The 20,028-nt window shown below is 44.7% G+C and overlaps 1 protein-coding gene across 9 annotated transcripts in view; it reads left to right on the top strand.

The window, feature by feature from the left end:
- Positions 1-20,028, top strand: part of AUTS2 (activator of transcription and developmental regulator AUTS2) — a 1,215,681-nt gene that overhangs the window by 832,058 nt on the left and 363,595 nt on the right. For all 9 annotated transcript variants that reach the window (XM_059881699.1, XM_024985248.2, XM_059881698.1 and 6 more), the window contains one exon: positions 19,774-19,803. In XM_059881699.1, the coding sequence (XP_059737682.1) occupies positions 19,774-19,803 (30 nt within the window). The remainder of the gene's footprint in view (positions 1-19,773; positions 19,804-20,028) is intronic.

Raw genomic sequence — 20,028 nt, 5'->3', positions numbered from 1 at the left:
CCGTCCCTTTCTACATGCCTGACAATAGCGATCTAAATAACATTTTATCACGTTGCTTTGTAATTGCATGATGAAATTTGTAAACAAATTCATATAGACATTTCTGTTCATTTTTGGATAAATAGCAAGAGAAGAGTTGCTTAAGTAACATGAAAAGCATGAAGGCTCTTGCTACAAATTGCAGGATTATTTTGCAGATAGAAAACTGACATTCCTTCACAAGTGGATGAGTGTCTGCCTTACTGCAACCTTGCCAACGTTGTATATCAGCAGTTACATTTTTCTTTTTGTTTGATCAATGAAAAAGAAATATATCTCTTTTTACTCCGTGTTTCTTTGATTACCAGCGAAGCTGAACATTTTTTCGCCCATATGTTTATTAGCCATTTATAGTTCCTCTCCCATGAATTGACCTCTCTGCTTTTGAAAGTAAGGATGAGTCTCCAAGGGCTAGCCAGAGAAAAGATGCTCCAGTGATCATTACCGCAGAGCCCTGGGGCCAGGAGTTGCAGGAGAGAGAATTAGGAGCCTCCTGAGACTGCCAGGCGACTATCAAGTAGGCTTCTTCCCAAACCAGAGCCAGTCTTTTTCTACACACCCAGCGTGCAATCAGTATTTGTTCTCTACCATTTTATTTGTTCTGTTAAGAAATATTTTGGATTTTTTGAGAGGGGCTCTTCACATTCCACTCAAGTCAGTGCTTGTAATTCTTCCTGGGGAGACGACCAGTATTGCCTTCTCAGTTTGGGTTTTTGCTCTGAGAGTCCCATCAGTTCACAGTGCACTGCTGTAGATCTTGCCTGAGTCTTTTACGATCCCTGCCAACCAGCCAGGAGCTGTGACTGCTCTGTAAGCTTCCTAGATTTAAATCTGTTGCTCGCGTTTTCCTCGTGGTGTTACAGAGCAGCAGAGCCCATCCATACTGATGTCTTAATATCATTCTCTCTCCTTGGATTTATAGGGTAGAATAAACCCTCTGCCATAGAAGTGCTTATTGATTACTGAAGTACATAATAAAGCCTAAGAATAAAGTAAGACCAAGTAATCGGTCCTATTCCTGGTGGATGACAGTAAAACCCTGGGCAAGGCAATCTCCGAGGACTGCCTTCTGCATGGAGCTAGAAGGTCCCCTTTTAATTAGGCATCCACATAGTAAGCATGAATGATAGAAACCAGAGAAAAAGAGTTCATTCAGTACTACATGACTCCATTTATATAAAACTCTAGAAAATGTACAAACTCATCTATAGTGATGGAAAGCAGATCAGTGGTTGCAGGGAGAAGTGAAGGTGGTACCCGCAGGGAAAAGATGGAGGGATTAGCAACGTAGCACAAGAAAACCTTTGAGGGTAGTGGATGTGTTCACTCTTCTGATTGCAGTGCTGGTTTCATGGGTGTATCATGTGTATATCCAGTAGTACATTTGACATATGGGCAGTTTATTCATGTCAATTATATGTCAGTAAAGCCACTCAAAAATAATAAGCAGTACAAAGAGGTAATCCTTAGCTCACTCTGTATTGGAAATTTTTTTTCTCAAGAAGCTCTATTTTGAGGAATATTTAGGAGGATCTAATGAGATTAAATTTTGCCTTCACTCTTGAATAAATGGACCTTTCAGAAGATTGAATGGGATCAATCCAACATGAAATAGTAAGGCATTCCAAAGTCAAGATAGCCCTCTCTTCATCTCTGCTGTCCTTTCTTACATTTGAACCTTAAAGGTGGCTTTCTATATAATTTTTCTGTAAGACAAAACAGGCCGAGCCCTTTATGAAAGTGTTGGATCTCTTCTCCCCCTCAGCCCCCCTAATCCTTCTGTCATTATATTTCCCCCACCAGGAGGAGAGATCCTACAATGAAGAAAAAAGACAATTCCAAAATGTTGGCCGTCTAAAAGGGGACAGACATTTTCAACACAAAGAGATGTTTGTTTTCCTTGCATTTTAACTCTTAATTTTTGACACAGTGGGGAACTCCAGCGTGGCTGCCATTTAAAATGTGATTGCCTCTGTCACAGGGGTGTTGTGACTGAAGGCCAGGAAGCAAAGCAAAGCAAGCCCAGAAATAGCGCCTACTGCTAAGGTGCTGGTCCATTTCCCTGCATCCAAATGTTTCTTTTCTCTGGCCTGACGAGGAGTCACTCAGGGAGACTGAAGCTGGAATTTGTACAACCTCTTTTCAGTCCCCCCTGATTTTAATCAGAAATACACAATTATTCTTTTCCTCCAAAGAGAGAAACTCAATCCCCGTTTTAAATTCAATTATTGTAATTGCAGCATTCAGAAAAATAGCACATTCATTTTCTAATAAGAGATTGTGGATACCAAATTACTGCATATAGTATGTCAAAACAGGAAACTTGAGACTGGCAGGCCAGTGGGTGTTTTTATCTTGGCAATTTGTATTTTCTTGCAGACAATTTATAGTAATCCTAGCCTTCCTTGTTTATGATATAGAAGACGGAGTTTTCAAGCCATCCTAAAATAAAGACTGTTGTTACATATAATTTAATTTAAAATCCTAGTTATGAAAACGATGAATTCTAAGAGGAGCAAACATTAAGTACCTCATGAAGAGAAGGAAAGGAATCAGGGTTTAGTTCTGTGATACAGCAGTTCAACATGTCTTCAGATCCCCTTGAACTACCTCCTGACATTTGTAAATCAGTTTCCCTCAAGCCATATTTCTATTCCTTTCACCATCTTGCAATTTAAAAACAAAACAGAAAATCTGATCGGTGGGAAGTTGATAATGCAGCTGTTACGTTTTAGCAATATGAGAGCACCCTGCTCCCTTTTCCTGTTCAAGTCCAGTTGCTTTCCGTTGGCTTGACATGAGTCCAAATTAAGAAGAAATACTTTAGGATTTCAAGTTTCCTCATTTCCTTAAAAGAATAACCTTAACATTGGATTCTTACAAGTGTATGGTGTTATTTTTTTTAGGATTTACTTTTATCTCGGAATTATACTGATGTTCTTTCTGATAGATGCATTCAGATGGCCACCACCTTCAAACACGTTAGCATCCATTCCATCAACTGCTGTTCAATCATTGGTCTCCTTAATTAAACACTTTCTGTGACACTTTCCCTGAGATGTTTGACTCAGGTAGTTTATGAATTCATTCTTTCACACATATTTATTGAGCATGGACTGGGTGCCAGGTTTAGGAAGAGCAAGATGCAAGCAAACTCTGAGGTAGGTTTGGGGAGAGAAGTCCATGCCTGTGGAAAAGGGCACACACGTCTTTGTGTGCCAGGGCGGGTAGACCTCCTCTGCTGGACTGCTGAGTGCGCACTGAGTGACGAGCACTTTAGTTACAGTCTCTCAGTTATTCACCGTTTCTGAAGTTACCAAAGTTAATGCTTTCAAAAGTTTGGTCTCTTCCCAAGGTTACTCTGTTGGCTGATTTTTTTTTAGCTCCATCCTTAAATAGATCTTGCATATAAATAAACTCTGTGCAAAGGGCTATCCAAATAGCCCCTAATTCTAATTGGTCAAGGTCTCTGGACAAATTCCAAAATGACTGGCTTTCCTAGTTGCACTGATAATCAGTTGAGTTTTTGATATTTATTCTGTGTATCTGTCCACATATTTATTTTGCCAGTTTGAATTTGAATGAACATCTTAATGATGTCAAAGCATAAGTCATAATTTGCACAGTGCGTAATCTACAGGTACAGATTCCACATCTTAGATCTATGCATTTTACTTAGGCCCTATGCATAGGGTTAATAAAAGAATAAATGGTGCTCAGTTGTGTCCAGCTCTCTGCAGCCTGGACAGGACTGTAGCCTACCACGCTCCTTTGCCCATGAAATTCTCCAGGCAAGAATACTAGAGTGGGTTGCCATTTCCTATTCCAGGGAATCTTTCTGACCCAGGGATCGAACCTGAGTCTCCTGCATTGCTGGCAGATTCTTTGTCATCTGAGCCACCAGGGAAGCCCTTCTACATAGGGTTGCTGCTGCTGCTGCTACTTCTAAATCTCTTCAGTCGTGTCCAACTTTGTGCGAGCCCATAGACGGCAGCCCACTAGGCTCCTCTGTCCCTGGGATTCTCTAGGCAAGAATACTGGAGTGGGTTAGTACTGACTACTATTTGACTGAAGAATAAGTCCAAATTCTGTTCACCTTCAGAATTATGCAGTAAGAACCAAAAGGAATGTTTAGTAAATTGAATTCTACAGCGCCTTTCCTTGTTGGTATTTTATGCATGAAATAAAACCGTTTGTTACCGGGAAGATTCCTGTTGTTCTCTTTGAGAGGCAGCGGTGGTTTCTGCTTTTGTTTGTTTAGGTTATTGTTTCTGCTCTTGTGCAGCATAGTATCACGTCTTCAAACACCTCCCAAGCAGAAATCCTTGCAGAATATGATTTTCCCTCTGGCAATAAAATGATACAAAAATCCAGCCCAGCATTTAAATGACTATTAAGTTACCTCATTTCTGTGTGTGATACAACATATCTTTTAGGAAAGAGTTGGAAAAAACAAAACTATTACCATTTCTTTCTGGCTGCTTTCACATGCTTGAACTTATTTCATTCTCACAAAAGTCTTGTGGAGTAGGTATCGTCCCCTTTTACAGGTTAAAGAAAAAAAAAAGAGTAGGCGCCAAGATATTAGGGGCTTCCCCTTTTACAGGTTAAAGAAAAAAAAAAAAAAAGAGTAGGCGCCAAGATATTAGGGGCTTCCCCAGTGGCTCAGCAGGAAGGAACCTACCTGTAATGCAGGAGACATGGGAGACTTGGGTTCCATCCCTGGGTTGAGAAGGTGCCCTGGAGAAGGAAATGGCAACCAACTTCAGTATCCTTGCCTGGAAAATTCCGTGGACAGAGGAGCCTGGTGGGCTCCAGTCCATGGGGTCCAATGACAGGACTTAGCACAGGCATGCATGCCAAGATGTTAAGTACCTTTCCCAGGATTGCCTGGCTGCTGAATGGAGGGGTCAGAATCCGAACCGAGGTCAGCCTCAGATTTAATGAGCACGTGCTGTGAGTGGGCTCTGTGCTCGGTCCTGCTCTTAAGGGAGAGCCGTCCGGGCTAGAGTGGAGACGTGGTTGATGTGCTGCGTTCACTGCTGCTTACGGTCACCACACCCTCTTCAGTCTCAGCTTGCCTCTACTTACCCTCTGCTGAGCCGTCAGTCAGGAAGATATTTTTAAAGCAATTCCTTTGTACACTAAGTCACCTCCATATGGACGTGTTCCATTTCAAGAGCGCGTCCATAAGTCCAGTTGTTCAGAAGTCTGACAGAGTTGACCTAGGTACCCAACCCACATAATCAGCTATATAGTACTGTACTGTAATCGTTTATAATACTTTTCACACAAATAATACGTAAAAATAAAGAAAACATTGGAGCCTTCCAGTACAGTACCTTGATGAGTGCAGCAGGGCGGCACACTGGCATCCAGGGACACGCTCACATCTTCGAGAGTTCACAGCTTGAAGGCTCGCACTGCATGGTGCGTCGGAGAGCGTGAGGCGGTGTGCTGCACTTGTGGGAACACGGGCTCTAGAGGACAGAACTGGGTTCCTATACTGCCTCTTGCCCTTGGAAGGCTTAACTTCTCATCTTGAAAATTAGGGGTCATCATACTTCCCTCCCAGGGCTGTTGTCAGGACATTCATTTTAAATGACTGATAGCTGTTGGTTTTCATTTTAGGGGAAAATGCTTTTGCGATCATCCTAGGGAGAATCCCTACCCAGAAAGAGCCATGCTGCAGAGAATTGTGAAGTGTACTTCATGAACCAGGCTTTTCTGGAAAAGACAGCTTGGAGCTGCTCTGCTGTTGTGGGTCCTCCTCTTTTTCCTTTTTTTGGCCAGAGGTGGACATTGTCCCTTTGACAGGGAATGGAAGGTGCGCTTAGCGTGGAAAGCAGGAACTACGTTCAGTGCTTCACAACCTTAGGGGCTGGAGGGAAGAATGGTTTGCAGCAGCTTCATTATCTAGGGAAAAAGAACTCGGAGTTATGAACTCTTTAAGAAAGATGCTTTTACTTGGAGTGTTGGAGAAAATAGAACAATTACCTATTGAAGGCAAAGTGTATGAAAAACACCTCTGTTCCTTTTCCTCTGATCATCTAATCTCTTCAGATTCATTCTGCCTTCCTGAAGGTGATTCAAGCCACGCTTGTCCTTGTGGAGTGGCTCCCCACGCCTCCCCATGGCTGGGGCACATGGTGATCGCCTGAAGTTCCCAGAGAAAGACAGACATTGCCTCCTGCTCGAGGGAGCTTCCTCTAAGGGCTGGCGCTCCACAGGAAGCGTCGGATCTGTGGAATGTGTAGAAGGAGGGAGGGAGGGAACCCACGAATCATCAAAGCACTGACGAGCATTTTTCAGGATCTTTAAAACTGCACTGGGCTCTCTGATGAATCTGGGGACACCAGACTACCCTCTGAGGAACTCGCCATCTGCTGGGAGCAAGACTTATGTATGTGACATCCGGGGAGAATTGTATTTTATCTAAACTAGAACCAGTCAGATTCCTAGCACCTGGCACACATACTCTTAAAAAGATTTTTTAAATGGAAACCTCAATCTTTGTTGCATAATAAATGACCAAATGCTCTTTAACACCTCTTGAGTGCTTTCTGTGTGTCAGGCACGGTTCTAATCCCTTTTATGTTCTCTACATATATATTGGGGCTTCCCAGGTGACTCAGGGATAAAGAATGCGCCTGCCCGCGCAGGAGATGTGGGTTCATGCCCTCAGTCGAGAAGATCACTTGCAAAAGGAAATGGCAAGCCATTCCAGTATTTTTGCCTAGGAAATTCCATGGACAGAGAAACCTGGAAGGCTACAGTCCATGGGGTCGCAAAGAGTCAGACATGGTTTAGCTACTGAACATGCACACATGCATATATATATATATATTGGTTGGCCAGAAAGTTCCTTTGGGTTTTTCCATCTGAGCCTATGGAAAATCCCAAACAAACTTTCTGGCCAACCCAATATTTATTATATATATGTGCTAGTCAATCCTAAAGGAAATCAGTCCTGAATGTTCATTGAAAGGACTGATGCTGAAGCTGAAACCCCCAATACTTTGACCACCTGATGGGAAGAACTGGCTCATTGGAAAAGACCCTGATGGTAGGAAAGATTGAAGGTGGGAGGTGAAGGGGACGACAGAGGATAAGATGGTTGGATGGCATCACTGACTCGATGGACATGAGTTTGAGTAAGCTCCCGGAGTTGGTAATGGACAGGGAAGCCTGGCATGCAGCAATTCATGGAGTTGCAAAGAGTTGGACACAACTGAGCAACTGAACTGAAGTCACTTTAATCATGTCTGACTCTGTGACCCTGTGGACTATAGCCCTACAAGCTCCTGTGTCCATGGAATTCTCCAGGCAAGAATAGTGGATTGGGTTGACTTACCTTTCTCCAGGGGATCTTCCCAACCCAGGAATCAGACCTGAGGTTCTTATGTCTCCTGCATTGGCAGGCAGGTTCTTTACCACTGGTGCCACCTAGGAAGCCATTTCATGTGTGTGTGTGTGTGTGTGTGTGTGTGTATAAAATATATTTATTAATACAATGAAAGTTCTCAACATCCTCCTGAGCTTGATACTATCAATAGCCCCATTTGATAGATGGTGGAGCTGAGGCACAGAAAGACAGGTAATTTGTCCAAGGTCCAACAGTTCACGTGCCATCTGGGTAGGATTTGAACCCAGGCCAGCTGGCTCCACAATTACAGATGAAGGAGATTAAGGTGGTCTTCAAGAGCTCGTTGGCAGATTGGTTCAGATGAAGAGCTACCAGGTTTTGTTAGCGGCTCCTCTGGCTTCCCTAAGGTTTGAGGCCCCCTGCCCCTGGTGGAGCTCGGGCCGGCACGGGCCCTGTGCAGCCCGTCCCACGGCTCCTCTGGCTCACCTAGGGTTTGAGGCCCCCTCCGCCTGGTGGAGCTCGGGCCGGCACGGGCCCTGTGCAGCCCGTCCCACGGCTCCTCTGGCTCACCTAGGGTTTGAGGCCCCCTCCACCTGGTGGAGCTCGGGCCGGCACGGGCCCTGTGCGGCCCGTCCCCTGCTGCCGCTGCCTGGCTCCCCTAAGGTTTGAGGCACCACCCCCCCGGTGGAGCTCGGGCCGGCACGGACCCTATGCAGCCTGTTCCCCGCTGCCGCTGCCTGGCCCCGCCAGTCCTCTCATCTGTCGTTCCTCTTACTGAGCACATTTCTAAACGAGGAAGGTTGCTCTGCTTTAAGGACATACAAATGGCTTGCCCTCACCTGTCAAGCATGATCCTTGTATTTTACCAGGCCCATTATGAACGCAATCTTTCTGTCGAAAATTTGCATACCTCCTTTCTTGAAAAGTAATGACAGCAATTTCTTTCCCTCCGCTCACTTTCTGAGTGTCTCATTTAACGGCACCTGTGAAACCGACAGGCGCAGAGATGAGAAGTGAAAGAGAGCAGTTGATTAAATCATCATCAAGTCGGGCCTCAGAAAGTCAATTCTGCTTGCCGTCTGCAATGATATCCTTTTATCTTAAAGTAATGAGCTATGGCACTTTTGCATCGGGTAATGCGATAAGTTCTATTAGCATGTTCCATTTGCCTCACAAGCAAGGGCAAGTCATTTTAGCTAGCTCATATCACTGCAATCAAAGCAATTGGCTTCCCAGGCAGAGAAGAAAGAGAAAAGGCTCAGGGTGATTTCTATGGATCACAACACAGCGGAAAAAATAGGCTCTTGTATTATTTTAACCCATAACATACTTTTCCTTTTTCCTCATCAGCAAATTTGGGTTTTATTAGCTCACCCAGGACTCTGAAGAGAACCAAGCCATAGTTGAAGCAAACCCAGGGGGACTCAGGCCCCACCCAAAGAAACAAGCAACCAGGATCTAGAAGGAGAAAATTGCAGCCTTATGAGGCGGGAGGTTGGCTGGGGGTTGTCACAGATAGAATCCTGCCAGAGAAGATAGCGGAGAAGGTCTCCCTGGTAATAACGCAGTGGTCTTATAATAAACTCTTCCTTCACACCATCTTCAAAGTCATTTGTAATAGGTCCCCAGGCAGGTACGGATTAATGCTATTGATGACTGAGAATCAGTAAATCAATGACAAGGAGGCAAAGGATCTGTTGCTTAAGCTTAAAAGAGACGGTTTACAAATCACCCGGCCCTAGCCTGTCAGCTTTACCTTTGGACAAGAAACTCACTTTTCTCATTTTGGCAATCACCGAGGCTTGTGAGCTCTGGGGTTTAAGTACGTTTCATCTTTGGGGTTTATGTATGTTTATACCTGGCAAAATGTCACTTCCTTTCTTCTAAGGAAAAAAGAGTGCTGAACACTTCAAATATTTGTGAAATATCCATTTCTTTGCCCATTTCCAAAAACCCTACTGTATTTTAATGAGCTAAGTGGAAATTTACAACATGTAAATAGGTTTTTTTTTTTTCTCCTATACTTGGATTTCCAAGTGACTAAAAGGAAAAAAAAATATTGAAAATTCATTTATGGGCTGGAAAACTTCAGATTGGACAGCTTGATTTCTGGAAATAGATTGGCACTTCTAATCAGTGGTCATAATGAACCTGGCACACAGTAGTCACTTTTAAATTAAATTTTGAATGAAACTGTGTGATCACCTGAGAGATGCTGGAGGGAAAAGAAGTTTTCCCTTAGGCCCCTCAGATCACATGGGTTGTCTGAACTCTGGCCAGTTCAAGCTGAGAACTTGCAAAAATGCCAGGTTCGGAAAACTCGCCATATAGGAGTGAAAAAGTTACTCAGAATTCCACAAGCTTCTGAAAGTTTGCTCTCAGTTTTACCTGCTGAACAGCTGAAGATTGATACGTTATTTTGAAATGTGCACATGTGACCATCAGAAGCTGCACTCATGTTTCTTTTTTTTTCTCGTTTCATACATGATATTATACATGTTTCAATGCCATTCTCCCAAATCTCCCCACCCTCTCCCTCTCCCACAGAGTCCATAAGTCTGATCTATACATCAGTGTCTCTTTTGCTGTCTCGTACACAGGGTTATTGTTACCATCTTTCTAAATTCCATTTATATGCGTTAGTATACTGTATTGGTGTTTTTCTTTCTGGCTTACTTCATATGTTTCAAACTGTCTTTGGACACACACATCTTTTGATTTGGAAGTGTTTGTCACTCAGTCATGTCTGACTGTTTGGGACCCCATGGACTGTAACCCGCCAGGCTCCTCTGTCCGTGGAATTCTCCAGGCAAGAATACTGGAGCGGGTAGCCATTCCCTTCTCCAAGGGATCTTCCTGACCCAGGGATTGAACCTGGGTCTCCTGCACTGCAGGCAGATTCTTTACCATCTGAGCCACGAGGGAAGCCCTTGATTAGGCTTTCATTTTTTTTTTTCCCCTGAGCTATTTTATTTGCTCAGACATAGTTATTGTTGAAATACAGGGGGAAAGGAACTGATGACATTTTATACTGAGAAACCCCAAACCATTTTCAGGATTAAAATACGTGTTTTATTTCTAGGGCTCCCATAGCTTTAAATTTAGCTTACAGTCAAAAGCCGGCATGAGAGCAACATAAACAATGTGAAAAATGAGAGCTTTAAGGAATGATGAAAGACCGACAACATCAGAGTTGCCACATGTGGTACAAAAGAGCTGCCCATTGTCTTTTTCACGTATGTGGAACTGGGCAGATGGGAAGATGGTGGCTGACATGTTTGTGGTCACCAAGCCACTACCTCACTTCCTCAAATAAGAAAATAAGTGCCGTGTTCTCTGCAGGTGGCTTCTTCTGAAATTGCTTTTAGGTGAGGGATGTCCTTACCGTCTTAGAAAAACCACCTGCCCCAAAGGGGAATCTCTTTGTTTTGTCGTGGGCAAAGTGAAACTGTGCTTGATGCGAGGGGCTGTCGTTTACAAGGTGGGGTTCTCCCTCATTTTCCTCTCATTTCCTTTAGGCAGAAAGAAGTATAAAATAACTTTGTTCAGTGATGGTGTTCGGCCCTGACATCTTTGGTGGCAATGATAAATGGATTTGAGACACGAAATAACTGTTCGAGCAAGGTCCATTGAGCAGAATGGAGAGCAGTGCCCTCCTCAATGTCATTGTGTGTGGTGTATTCAATGATTGCCACTTTCTGCTTAAGAATGCATTCCATCACCAGGTCCCTGGAATTCCATCTTGTTCCTTCATCCCGAATGAGGCAGAGGTGTTGCAGACCTTGGCTTATTTCTGTTTGAGTCTTAAAACACAGATACTGAGATTCCCAAATGGTAATGAGAAATGTTTGCTTTTGAGGATGTACTGATACAATAAAATCATAATCATGTCTTGTCCAGGCCGTTTAATGGAAGATATTCTCTTCTGTGAGCTTCCCTGGGGGCTCAGTGGTAAAGAATCAGCCTGCCAATGCAGGAGACTGTGGTTCAGCCCCCAGATTGGGGAAGATCCCCGGGAGAAGGAAATGGCCACCCACTCCAGTATTCTTGCCTGGGAGATCCGTGAACAGAGGAACCTGGCAGGCTATAGTCCGTGGGGTCGCAAAAGAGTCTGACACAACTTAGCCACTAAATAATAACATCTTTTCTTCTGGGCCCCAGCTCTCTTATATGTGTGTATGCTCAGTCGTGTCTGACTCTTTGTGACCCTATGGACTGTAGCCAGCCAGGCTCCTCTGTCTATAGGATTTTCCAGGCAAGAATACTGGAGTGGGTTGCCATTTCCTTCTGCAGGGGATTTTCCTGACCCAGGGATCAAACCTGCTTCTCCTGTGTCTCCTGCATTGTAGGTGGATTCTTTACTGCTGAGCCAGTGGCCACCTCTCTTGCTTCTGCTAATAATTTTTACCCTACCTGGTGTGTTCAAGCATACGTTCCTTTGTATTAAGCAGTTAAGTTAGTCAGTGTTTTCTGTGCCTTTCTTTCTTTGGAATTACTTGTCTTTTAAATCAGCGTTTGCTTATACTGCATGAAATCAGGAATTCTGAAAATGAGTGAGATGGATTTATCACTATGATTGAGCGGCTGCTTGTGTCTCAAGGCCTGGAGGAAGATGAACGAGGCCCTTACCTTCACAGGGCCCGTGCTCTGATGGGAAGACTGTTGTGGCCAACAGTGAAAAGACAGTTTTGTAAGATATGGAGACAGAAGCAATTAATTCTGAAAAGAGTACTGGAATTCTGAGAATTCTCAATTCCAAGAAGAGTGTTGGAGGACTCAGAGGAAATTGTATTTTTAAAGGTGAATTATAAGTTTTTAGGGGGAAACTTGGAAGAACAGAACTCCAGGTAGAGGACATTGTTAAGTGCGAAGATGGGAGGACCTGAGAGTGTGATCCAGTATACCGGGGTGTGACTGGATGTGTTAGGATTATACCACTCCAAGCGTGGATGCAGACCAAAGCCAGCCTGTGAGCTCTCTGTAACTGCCTACTGTGAGATTAGTATAGCGGTTGAGAGTAAGCATTTGGGAACTTTTACAGCAATTCAGTAGAATAATTTTACATCTCTTAAATCTAATAACATATTTTTATATGTCTTTGCTTTCCTTTTCCATTTTTCTAGCAATTATTTTTTATTGTATCTTACAAAGTATTGGTCTACAATATATTGAAAATTAAAACAAAAACAAATGGTCCTTTCCACAGAAAGCCCGAGAAGCACTGAGTTGGAGGAGCAGAGGGCAGTGGAAGAGCCGGGAAGCCGTGTAGCATTTTCATTGCCCTCTAGGCCATGGGAAGTGTCATGAGCAAATTGGAATTTAGGAAATCCACTCTGTTCAGTAAAGACTTGGATCAGAAACAAAAGAGACCTTGGGCCTTGGAAAGCCGTCATTAGCCTCTTGTAATGATAAAATAAAAGCCTGAAGGAAAGCGGCGGCCATGGCCGTGAAGATGGAGAGGACTTAGAAAACAGAATCGATGATGCGGGGTGAGAGAGGAAGATAGATCTGCTCAAGATTGGAGTCAAGGATGATGACAAGACTCTTCACTCCGGCAGTTGAGTGATTGCGTGGTGATGTCATCACCGAGAACAGCCTGGGAGGGGGCAGGTGCGGGCTGAGCAGAAGATGGTGAGTCTGGATTTTGATGGATACTTGAGATGAGGTGTTTCTAGGGCTTCAGGAGGAGGGTGGAGCAAACGAAACATAAGTCAGCAACAGTTAATGTTAATTGTCTACTGTACTATGTCTGAGTTGTTTACATGTATCAATTCATTTTATTCTCACCTTCCTAGGAGGGAAATGCCATTATTACCCACATTTTACAGAGAAGTAAACTGAGATGCAGAGAGTTTAGATAACTTTCCCAAAGTTACACAGCTGGCAGATGGTAGGCATGGAGAGTTTTTCAGTCTCAGTATACACGTTAGCTGGAGCTGAGGGCTTCTTTAAGGACTCCCCGGGAGATCATATAGAAATGATAGACCTGCACACGCAGCTCTAGGGAGACAGTGACATGAATGAGTATGTAGAAAAGGACGGGCCCTGAGCAGATACAAGGAAAGCACAATATTGGTGGATGTGTACAGGGCAGAAATTCCAGCATGTTCAGTGGAAACAGTCCAAATTTCCAGCACTAGGGGATTTTTTTTACTAGATTATTTACAATCCATACAGTGGATTACAGTGCAGCCTTTTAAAAAAATATGATGTTACTGGCAAATTTTACCCACTACACTAAAATATCGGATATATTGGGTGAAAACAAAAGTGAAAAGTTTAAAGTAGAAAAGTGGGCTTCCTCGTGACTAAGGGCTTTCCTAGTGGCTTAGATGATAAAGAATCTGCCTGCAATGCGGAGACCTGGGTTCGATTCCTGGGTTGGGAAGATCTCTTGGAGAAGAAAATGACAACCCACTCCAGGAGTCCTGCCAGGAGAATTCCATGGACCAAGGAGCCTGTACTCATTAAAATAAAAAAGCAGAAAAACATCTATTTTTGCTTTATTGATTATGCCAAAGCCTTTGACTGTGTGGATCACAATAAACTGTGGAAAATTCTGAAGGAGATGGGAATACCAGACCACCTGACCTGCCTCTTGAGAAACCTATATGCAGGTCAGGAAGCAACAGTTAGAACTGGACATGGAACAACAGACTGGTTCCAAATAGGAAAAGGAGTACGTCAAGGCTGTATATTGTCACCCTGCTTATTTAACTTATATGCAGAGTACATCATGAGAATGCTGGACTGGAAGAAGCACAAGCTGGAATCAAGATTGCTGGGAGAAATATCAATAACCTCAGATATGCAGATGACACCGCCCTTATGGCAGAAAGTGAAGAGAAACTCAAAAGCCTCTTGATGAAAGTGAAAGTAGAGAGTGAAAAAGTTGGCTTAAAGCTCAACATTCAGGAAACGAAGATCATGGCATCTGGTCCCTTCACTTCATGGAAAATAGATGGGGAAACAGTGGAAACAGTGTCAGACTTTATTTTCGGGGGCTCCAAAATCACTGCAGATGGTGACTGCAGCCATGAAATTAAAAGACGCTTACTCCTTGGAAGGAAAGTTATGACCAACCTAGATAACATATTCAAAAGCGGAGACATTACTTTGCCAACAAAGGTCCGTCTAGTCAAGGCTATGGTTTTCCCAGTGGTCATGTATGGATGTGAGAGTTGGACTGTGAAGAAAGCTGAGTGCCGAAGAGTTGATGCTTTTGAACTGTGGTGTTGGAGAAGACTCTTGAGAGTCCCTTGGACTGCAAGGAGATCCAACCAGTCCATTCTGAAGGAGATCAGCCCTGGGATTTCTTTGGAAGGAATGATGCTAAAGCTGAAACTCCAGTACTTTGGCCACCTCATGCGAAGAGTTGACTCATTGGAAAAGACTCTGATGCTGGGAGGGATTGGGGGCAGGAGGAGAAGGGGATGACAGAGGATGAGATGGCTGGATGGCATCACTGACTCGATGGACGTGAGTCTCAGTGAACTCTGGGAGTTGGTGATGGACAGGGAGGCCTGGCGTGCTGTGATTCATGGAGTCGCAAAGAGTCGGACATGACTGAGCGACTAAACTGAACTGAACTAAAACTAAAATATTGTACATATTTGGTGAAAACAAAGCAGGTTACCAAATAGTAACCTTTGTTTTCATTTCTTAAGATCTGTGGGTAAAGGATGAAGAGAATGAAGGAAAGGCTGGAATGAATTATGTGAAGTGAAGTGAAAGTCGCTCAGTCGTGTCCTACTCTTTGCAACCCCATGGACTATACAGTCCATGGAATTCTCCAGGCCAGAATACTGGAGTGGGTAGCCTTTCCTTTCTCCAACAGATCTTCCCAACCCAGGGATCAAACCCAGGTCTCCTGCATTGCAGGCAGATTCTTTACCAGCTGAGCCACATTATACAAATGTGTTAATAGTGTTTGTCTGTGGATGGTAAACTATGGTTTCTTTTTTTTTTTAATACTTATTTCATTATGACTGTACTGAGTCTTATTTGACACATGTGAACTCTTAGTTGTGACAAGTGGGATTTAGTTCCCTGACCAGGGATCAAATCTGGGTCTCCTGCATTGGGAGTACGGAGTCTTAGTCACTGGACCACCAGGGAAGTCCCTGGTGGGTGATTTTTGAACATGTATTTTAATACATATGTATTAATTTTCAAAAAGAGAGAATAGTGGGGTGGGGATTGGTTGGTTATTTTCTGGGTTTAAGAGGTAAGACTTGTCTGGGAAAGAAAGATGGTGCCTCCAAAGGTTTGGTCTGACTTGAGGAAGAAGAGCTGAAGAGGCAGTTGGGTGTGATGGGTTGGAATGAGCACAGGTACCCAGGTTAGGAACTGGTCACTTGCTAATCCTGCATTCAAGGCATGTGGCTTAGATTTCATGCCTCCTGTTTCCGTCTCTTGTCTGTGGTGGGTCGGGGTCATGTCTTTGTCTGAAGGCTGAGTGGCCAAGAATTCTTCCCTGTCTGGCTTTTAAAATGGAGGAAAGGATTTTCAGCTGTTCACAAAGGGCTTTGAAATCCAGTCATGGCGAGTACTCTGTCACCTCGAGCTGGTTGTTAGCATGCAACCTGTTTGCTAATAAACCAATATAGGACCTTGGTGTCAAAATACTTAAAATGGTCAAATCAGCCGGGACCGCATTTCTGTATCTGACATGCCTTTTCCATTTCCCAGCCCCATGCAGAACATAAACCTGACTCAGGAGGTGGCTCCGTGTGAACTCTTATAAATTGGAGTGGGTATCTAGGGAGTGGGGAGCAGACACTTCTTCTTTTAACCTTTCAGGACCAAGAATCATTTGGCCAGAAATCCACACCGTATTGAACTTAGGGTGTGAAAGCCTTACAGTGTATTAAATGTGAATTTGAGACCATGAATTCTACCCACACCGACTCCATAAAACAGCCTCCCTTTTTCATAAAGCAGGCCCATAAACCGCTGCCAGTGAAGCAGAAAGACTCCTTAGGACTGTGGCTCGCTTTCCGTCTGGGGTTGTCAACAAACCCCCTTTATGAGTGGAATAGACCTCTTGTATGTGTCGAGCTTCTGGCTTTTTACAGAGTGTGTTAGAAGCCAGGCTAGGCAAACGTTCGGCGCTGTTTGCTGAGTGCATTTATTGCCTTTGCATAATTTATGAGCTGGAGGGGTTGACCATCATTCGTCTCTGCCAGGGGCTGGCACTCCAGGCTCCAGAGAGCGGAGCTGTAAATTGGATGGTGCGCTCCTGCTGAGCTCACGGCAAAGTCCTCGGGTCAGTATGGGAATTTAATACCAGAAATGGAACTGTTTTCTCAGCGCACCATGTGGGCCCCAGCGCAGCACAGACTGTTTTGGCAGACTCTGCGACTGGCCTTGTCGAGGGGCTGTCACTCACCCGGCATGTTGTGTGGGGAGCCTGAGCATTTTTAATCGGCTTGGCATCCGTGCTGCTTCCATAATGGATACCAGTAGGTCTCAGTTCTTCACCATATGCTTAACTCTGGAGACAAGGTGCTTCTGGGTATATCAGTAATTACTTGATGCAGAATTAAGTGGACCTTGAAATTAGAACTGGACTGTTGGAAAGCAGGAAGCTTAACACTTTGATAGGAATAACCATTCCCAGGGACACACTGCTGTTCAGGTGGGGGGAGGGGGTGTGGACAGCGGCGGTTCTTTCCCCCACCATCGTCCCTGCTCTTCTGCCCCCTGCAAGCCAGTCCTTGGGGGGTGTGGGCAGATGCTCTGCCCCCGCCTTCAGCTGCCGCTGATTACCTCACAAGGCGGGCTGTGAACATCTGGGAAGACGAGCCTGCCTGGCAAAACCCTCTTCTGTCTTCCACATCCCTCCCGAATCGTGCTCTGTCACTCTTGAAAATGTGCCGGGAACTTCGGAACCTCAAGGAAGGTTTCATTGAAGGCAGTGGAGAAACCACACAATCAGGAGAGCTATTGTCCCTCGTCGTCTGCTGTTGGAGGCCTTCGAGGTCTTCATCCCACCCATTTTCTTTCTCAGCTGGTTTGACTTATTGTAACAGAGCAGTCGCCCCTCAGGCAGAAGAAAGTCAGTTTACACAATCTGAGGTTGGGAGCTTGGCTGAGAAGGCAGTGGTTAAAGCACTGTCACCAAACCTCTGATAACCCTGTGGCATTGAGGAGCAGTGATGTTACAGGCCATGAGGTTCCCATGGGAACACCTAAATGCGTGTTGTGCAGACAGTTTACTCCCCAAACTGAGTCTTAGTAGATGTCCGCATTTGGATGGCGGTTTTGTTACTTTCGGAGAAGGCAGTGGCAACCCACTCCAGTACTCCTGCCTGGAAAATCCCATGAGCGGAGGAGCCTGGTAGGCTGCAGTCCATGGGGTCGCGAAGAGTCGGACACGACTGAGTGACTTCGCTTTCGCTTTCGCTTTGTTACTTTCAATTGAAAACTCTCTACTGGTGGTTTAAGCAATGTTAATTTACTGTTAACTTATATGAACAACAAACTCCAAAGCCTGGCTGCTCTGAAGGTGGTTCCCATGTCTCAGTTGTGTCAAGCTCTTTCTTCCCTAGTTTTTGTACTTCAGCTCTTGGCCTCATGTTTGCAAAATGGCTGCCCAGATCTGGACGTTGCATCCTCATGCAGTGATGTTCAGGGGAAAGAAGCAGTGCTTCTGCTTCTCTCCTTTTTGTGAAGAGGAAAGGGTTTTCCAGAACCTTAAGCAGGCATTTCCTCAAGTCCCATCAAAACTGGGTCTTACATCTACCCTTAGCTGCAAGGGAAGTTGGGAAATGGAGACTATCTGACTTTTTCGGTCTTGAAATGTCAGGAGCTGGTACAGACGTGGGAGAAGGGAGACTGCGAATGGCTATGGGTGTGTAGCCAGCAGCGGCTGCTCTATAAGCAAATTTATTTCCCGTTTCTGGTCGTAGCTGCATCAACTGCCTTATCCAGGAGGCCACTCTAAAAATCCTTGGCATCATCCCAGACTTGTCCCTCTTGCTTCCACACCCACGTGTCATCTAGTCCTGTCGGTTCCACCTTCACAGTCGCTGTGCCATCTGCCTTGTGTGTTAGTTGCTCAGTTGTGTCCTTCTCTTTGCAACCCCAAGGACTGTAGCTGGCCAGGTTCCTCTGTCCCTGGGATTCTCTCCGCAGGAATACTGGAGTGGGTTGCCATTCCCTTCTCCAGGAGATCTTCCCCAACCCAGGGATCGAACCTGGGTCTCCCTTATGGCAGGTGGATTCTTTACCGTCTGTGCCACCAGGGAAGCCATCTGCTCTCTGCTCTGCCCTTTCTCAACCCATGCATTGTGCTGGTCTAGACAGCATAAGGGTTGCCAGCCTGGTCTCCCCATGACCTGGTCCTTTCCTCACAGCACTCTGTCTCTCCTCCTCTCCACAGATGTGTCATCCTCACAGAGTAGGTTTATCTCTGATCATGTTACTTCTACTGTGAAACCAAAAGCTGCCTTAGGACCAGGCCGTGTCTTGACTGAATATCTGACCCGCTTAGCAGTGCTTATCAAGGTCCGTTGAGTGAATGAATAGACGTATTGACATGCTGAGTATTTACTCTCACAAAACACATCCTCTTCTTACTAATCTAGTATCGGATAACAGAACTTTATTCTTGGTTTTGGAGTAAGAATGTGTTCTTTTTTTCCCTTTACTTCTAATGAGGAACCCAAAGCTTTGGATTAACTGTCATTCTCTGGTCTTCTGAAACTGTGCTCAATGGTTGGAATCTGTTAGATAACCATGTGAGTTTCCTGAACTACAGCTTTTTTTTTTTTTGTTTGGCCCATATTGTTGATTTGTTACCTTGACCTCTTGTCTTTGGCATGTTTTTAATAGAGAATATTCCCTGTTTTCTCTGGCTGATCACACATGATGAGCCTTGCCTGTCATGTTCTGCTTCCTTCAAAGTCCACATGAGAGAGTGCAGTGCCCAGAGGTTCGCCTCTTTTCCTCTAGAAGAGCAACAGGAGAGAGAGCGCCATTCACATTAGCTAAGGGAAAGATGTCTCCGTTAAGAAATTTATTTTGCTTTGACTCCCATTGAATGATCTCAATTTACCTTAGTCTCGGGGCTGGATTGGCTCCTCTGTGGGCATCCCCTCTGCCGTGAGGTGAGGGGTGCTCGCTGGTGTGACCAGCTGACCGCAAGATGAGCCACGGAGCACGGGCATGGGATGAATTCAGTAGAAGGACTTCTCGCACTTTGCTTTGGTTTCTCTTCACAGCACTTGAACTGAAGGCCTTTTCCAGCCCAGACACACTGTTTCCTACTTCCTTTACTTGCCTTGCTTTTTTTTTTCTGTAGCAATAGCAAAAACATAACTCAATTTTTGCACTAATGCTCATTCTCTTGTCTTCCTTTTCAGTGTGACAGCGACAGTGACCAGGAAGAGAAGGTAGGCCCCTCTAATCCCCCCACTGTGGGCACAGCAGGCAGCATCGTGAACATCGGGGTCTCCCTCACACACTGGGAGGTGGGGTGCCAGCTTCATGCTGACAGCACGTCTCTTCTGCAAAGACGGGCTGTAGTCACACACAGTGGCATTTCCTATGATGAGAAAGAAATCTTTCATTTGTGAGGCCCACTTTCAAAAAATACGCCCTTGAATGAAGCGTATATA

The sequence above is a fragment of the Bos taurus genome, chromosome 25, assembly GCF_002263795.3.
Source record: "Bos taurus isolate L1 Dominette 01449 registration number 42190680 breed Hereford chromosome 25, ARS-UCD2.0, whole genome shotgun sequence".
Classification (NCBI taxonomy): domain Eukaryota; kingdom Metazoa; phylum Chordata; class Mammalia; order Artiodactyla; family Bovidae; genus Bos; species Bos taurus.
Note: the sequence above shows the minus strand (reverse complement) of the source record. Positions and strands in the feature narration are given on the sequence as shown.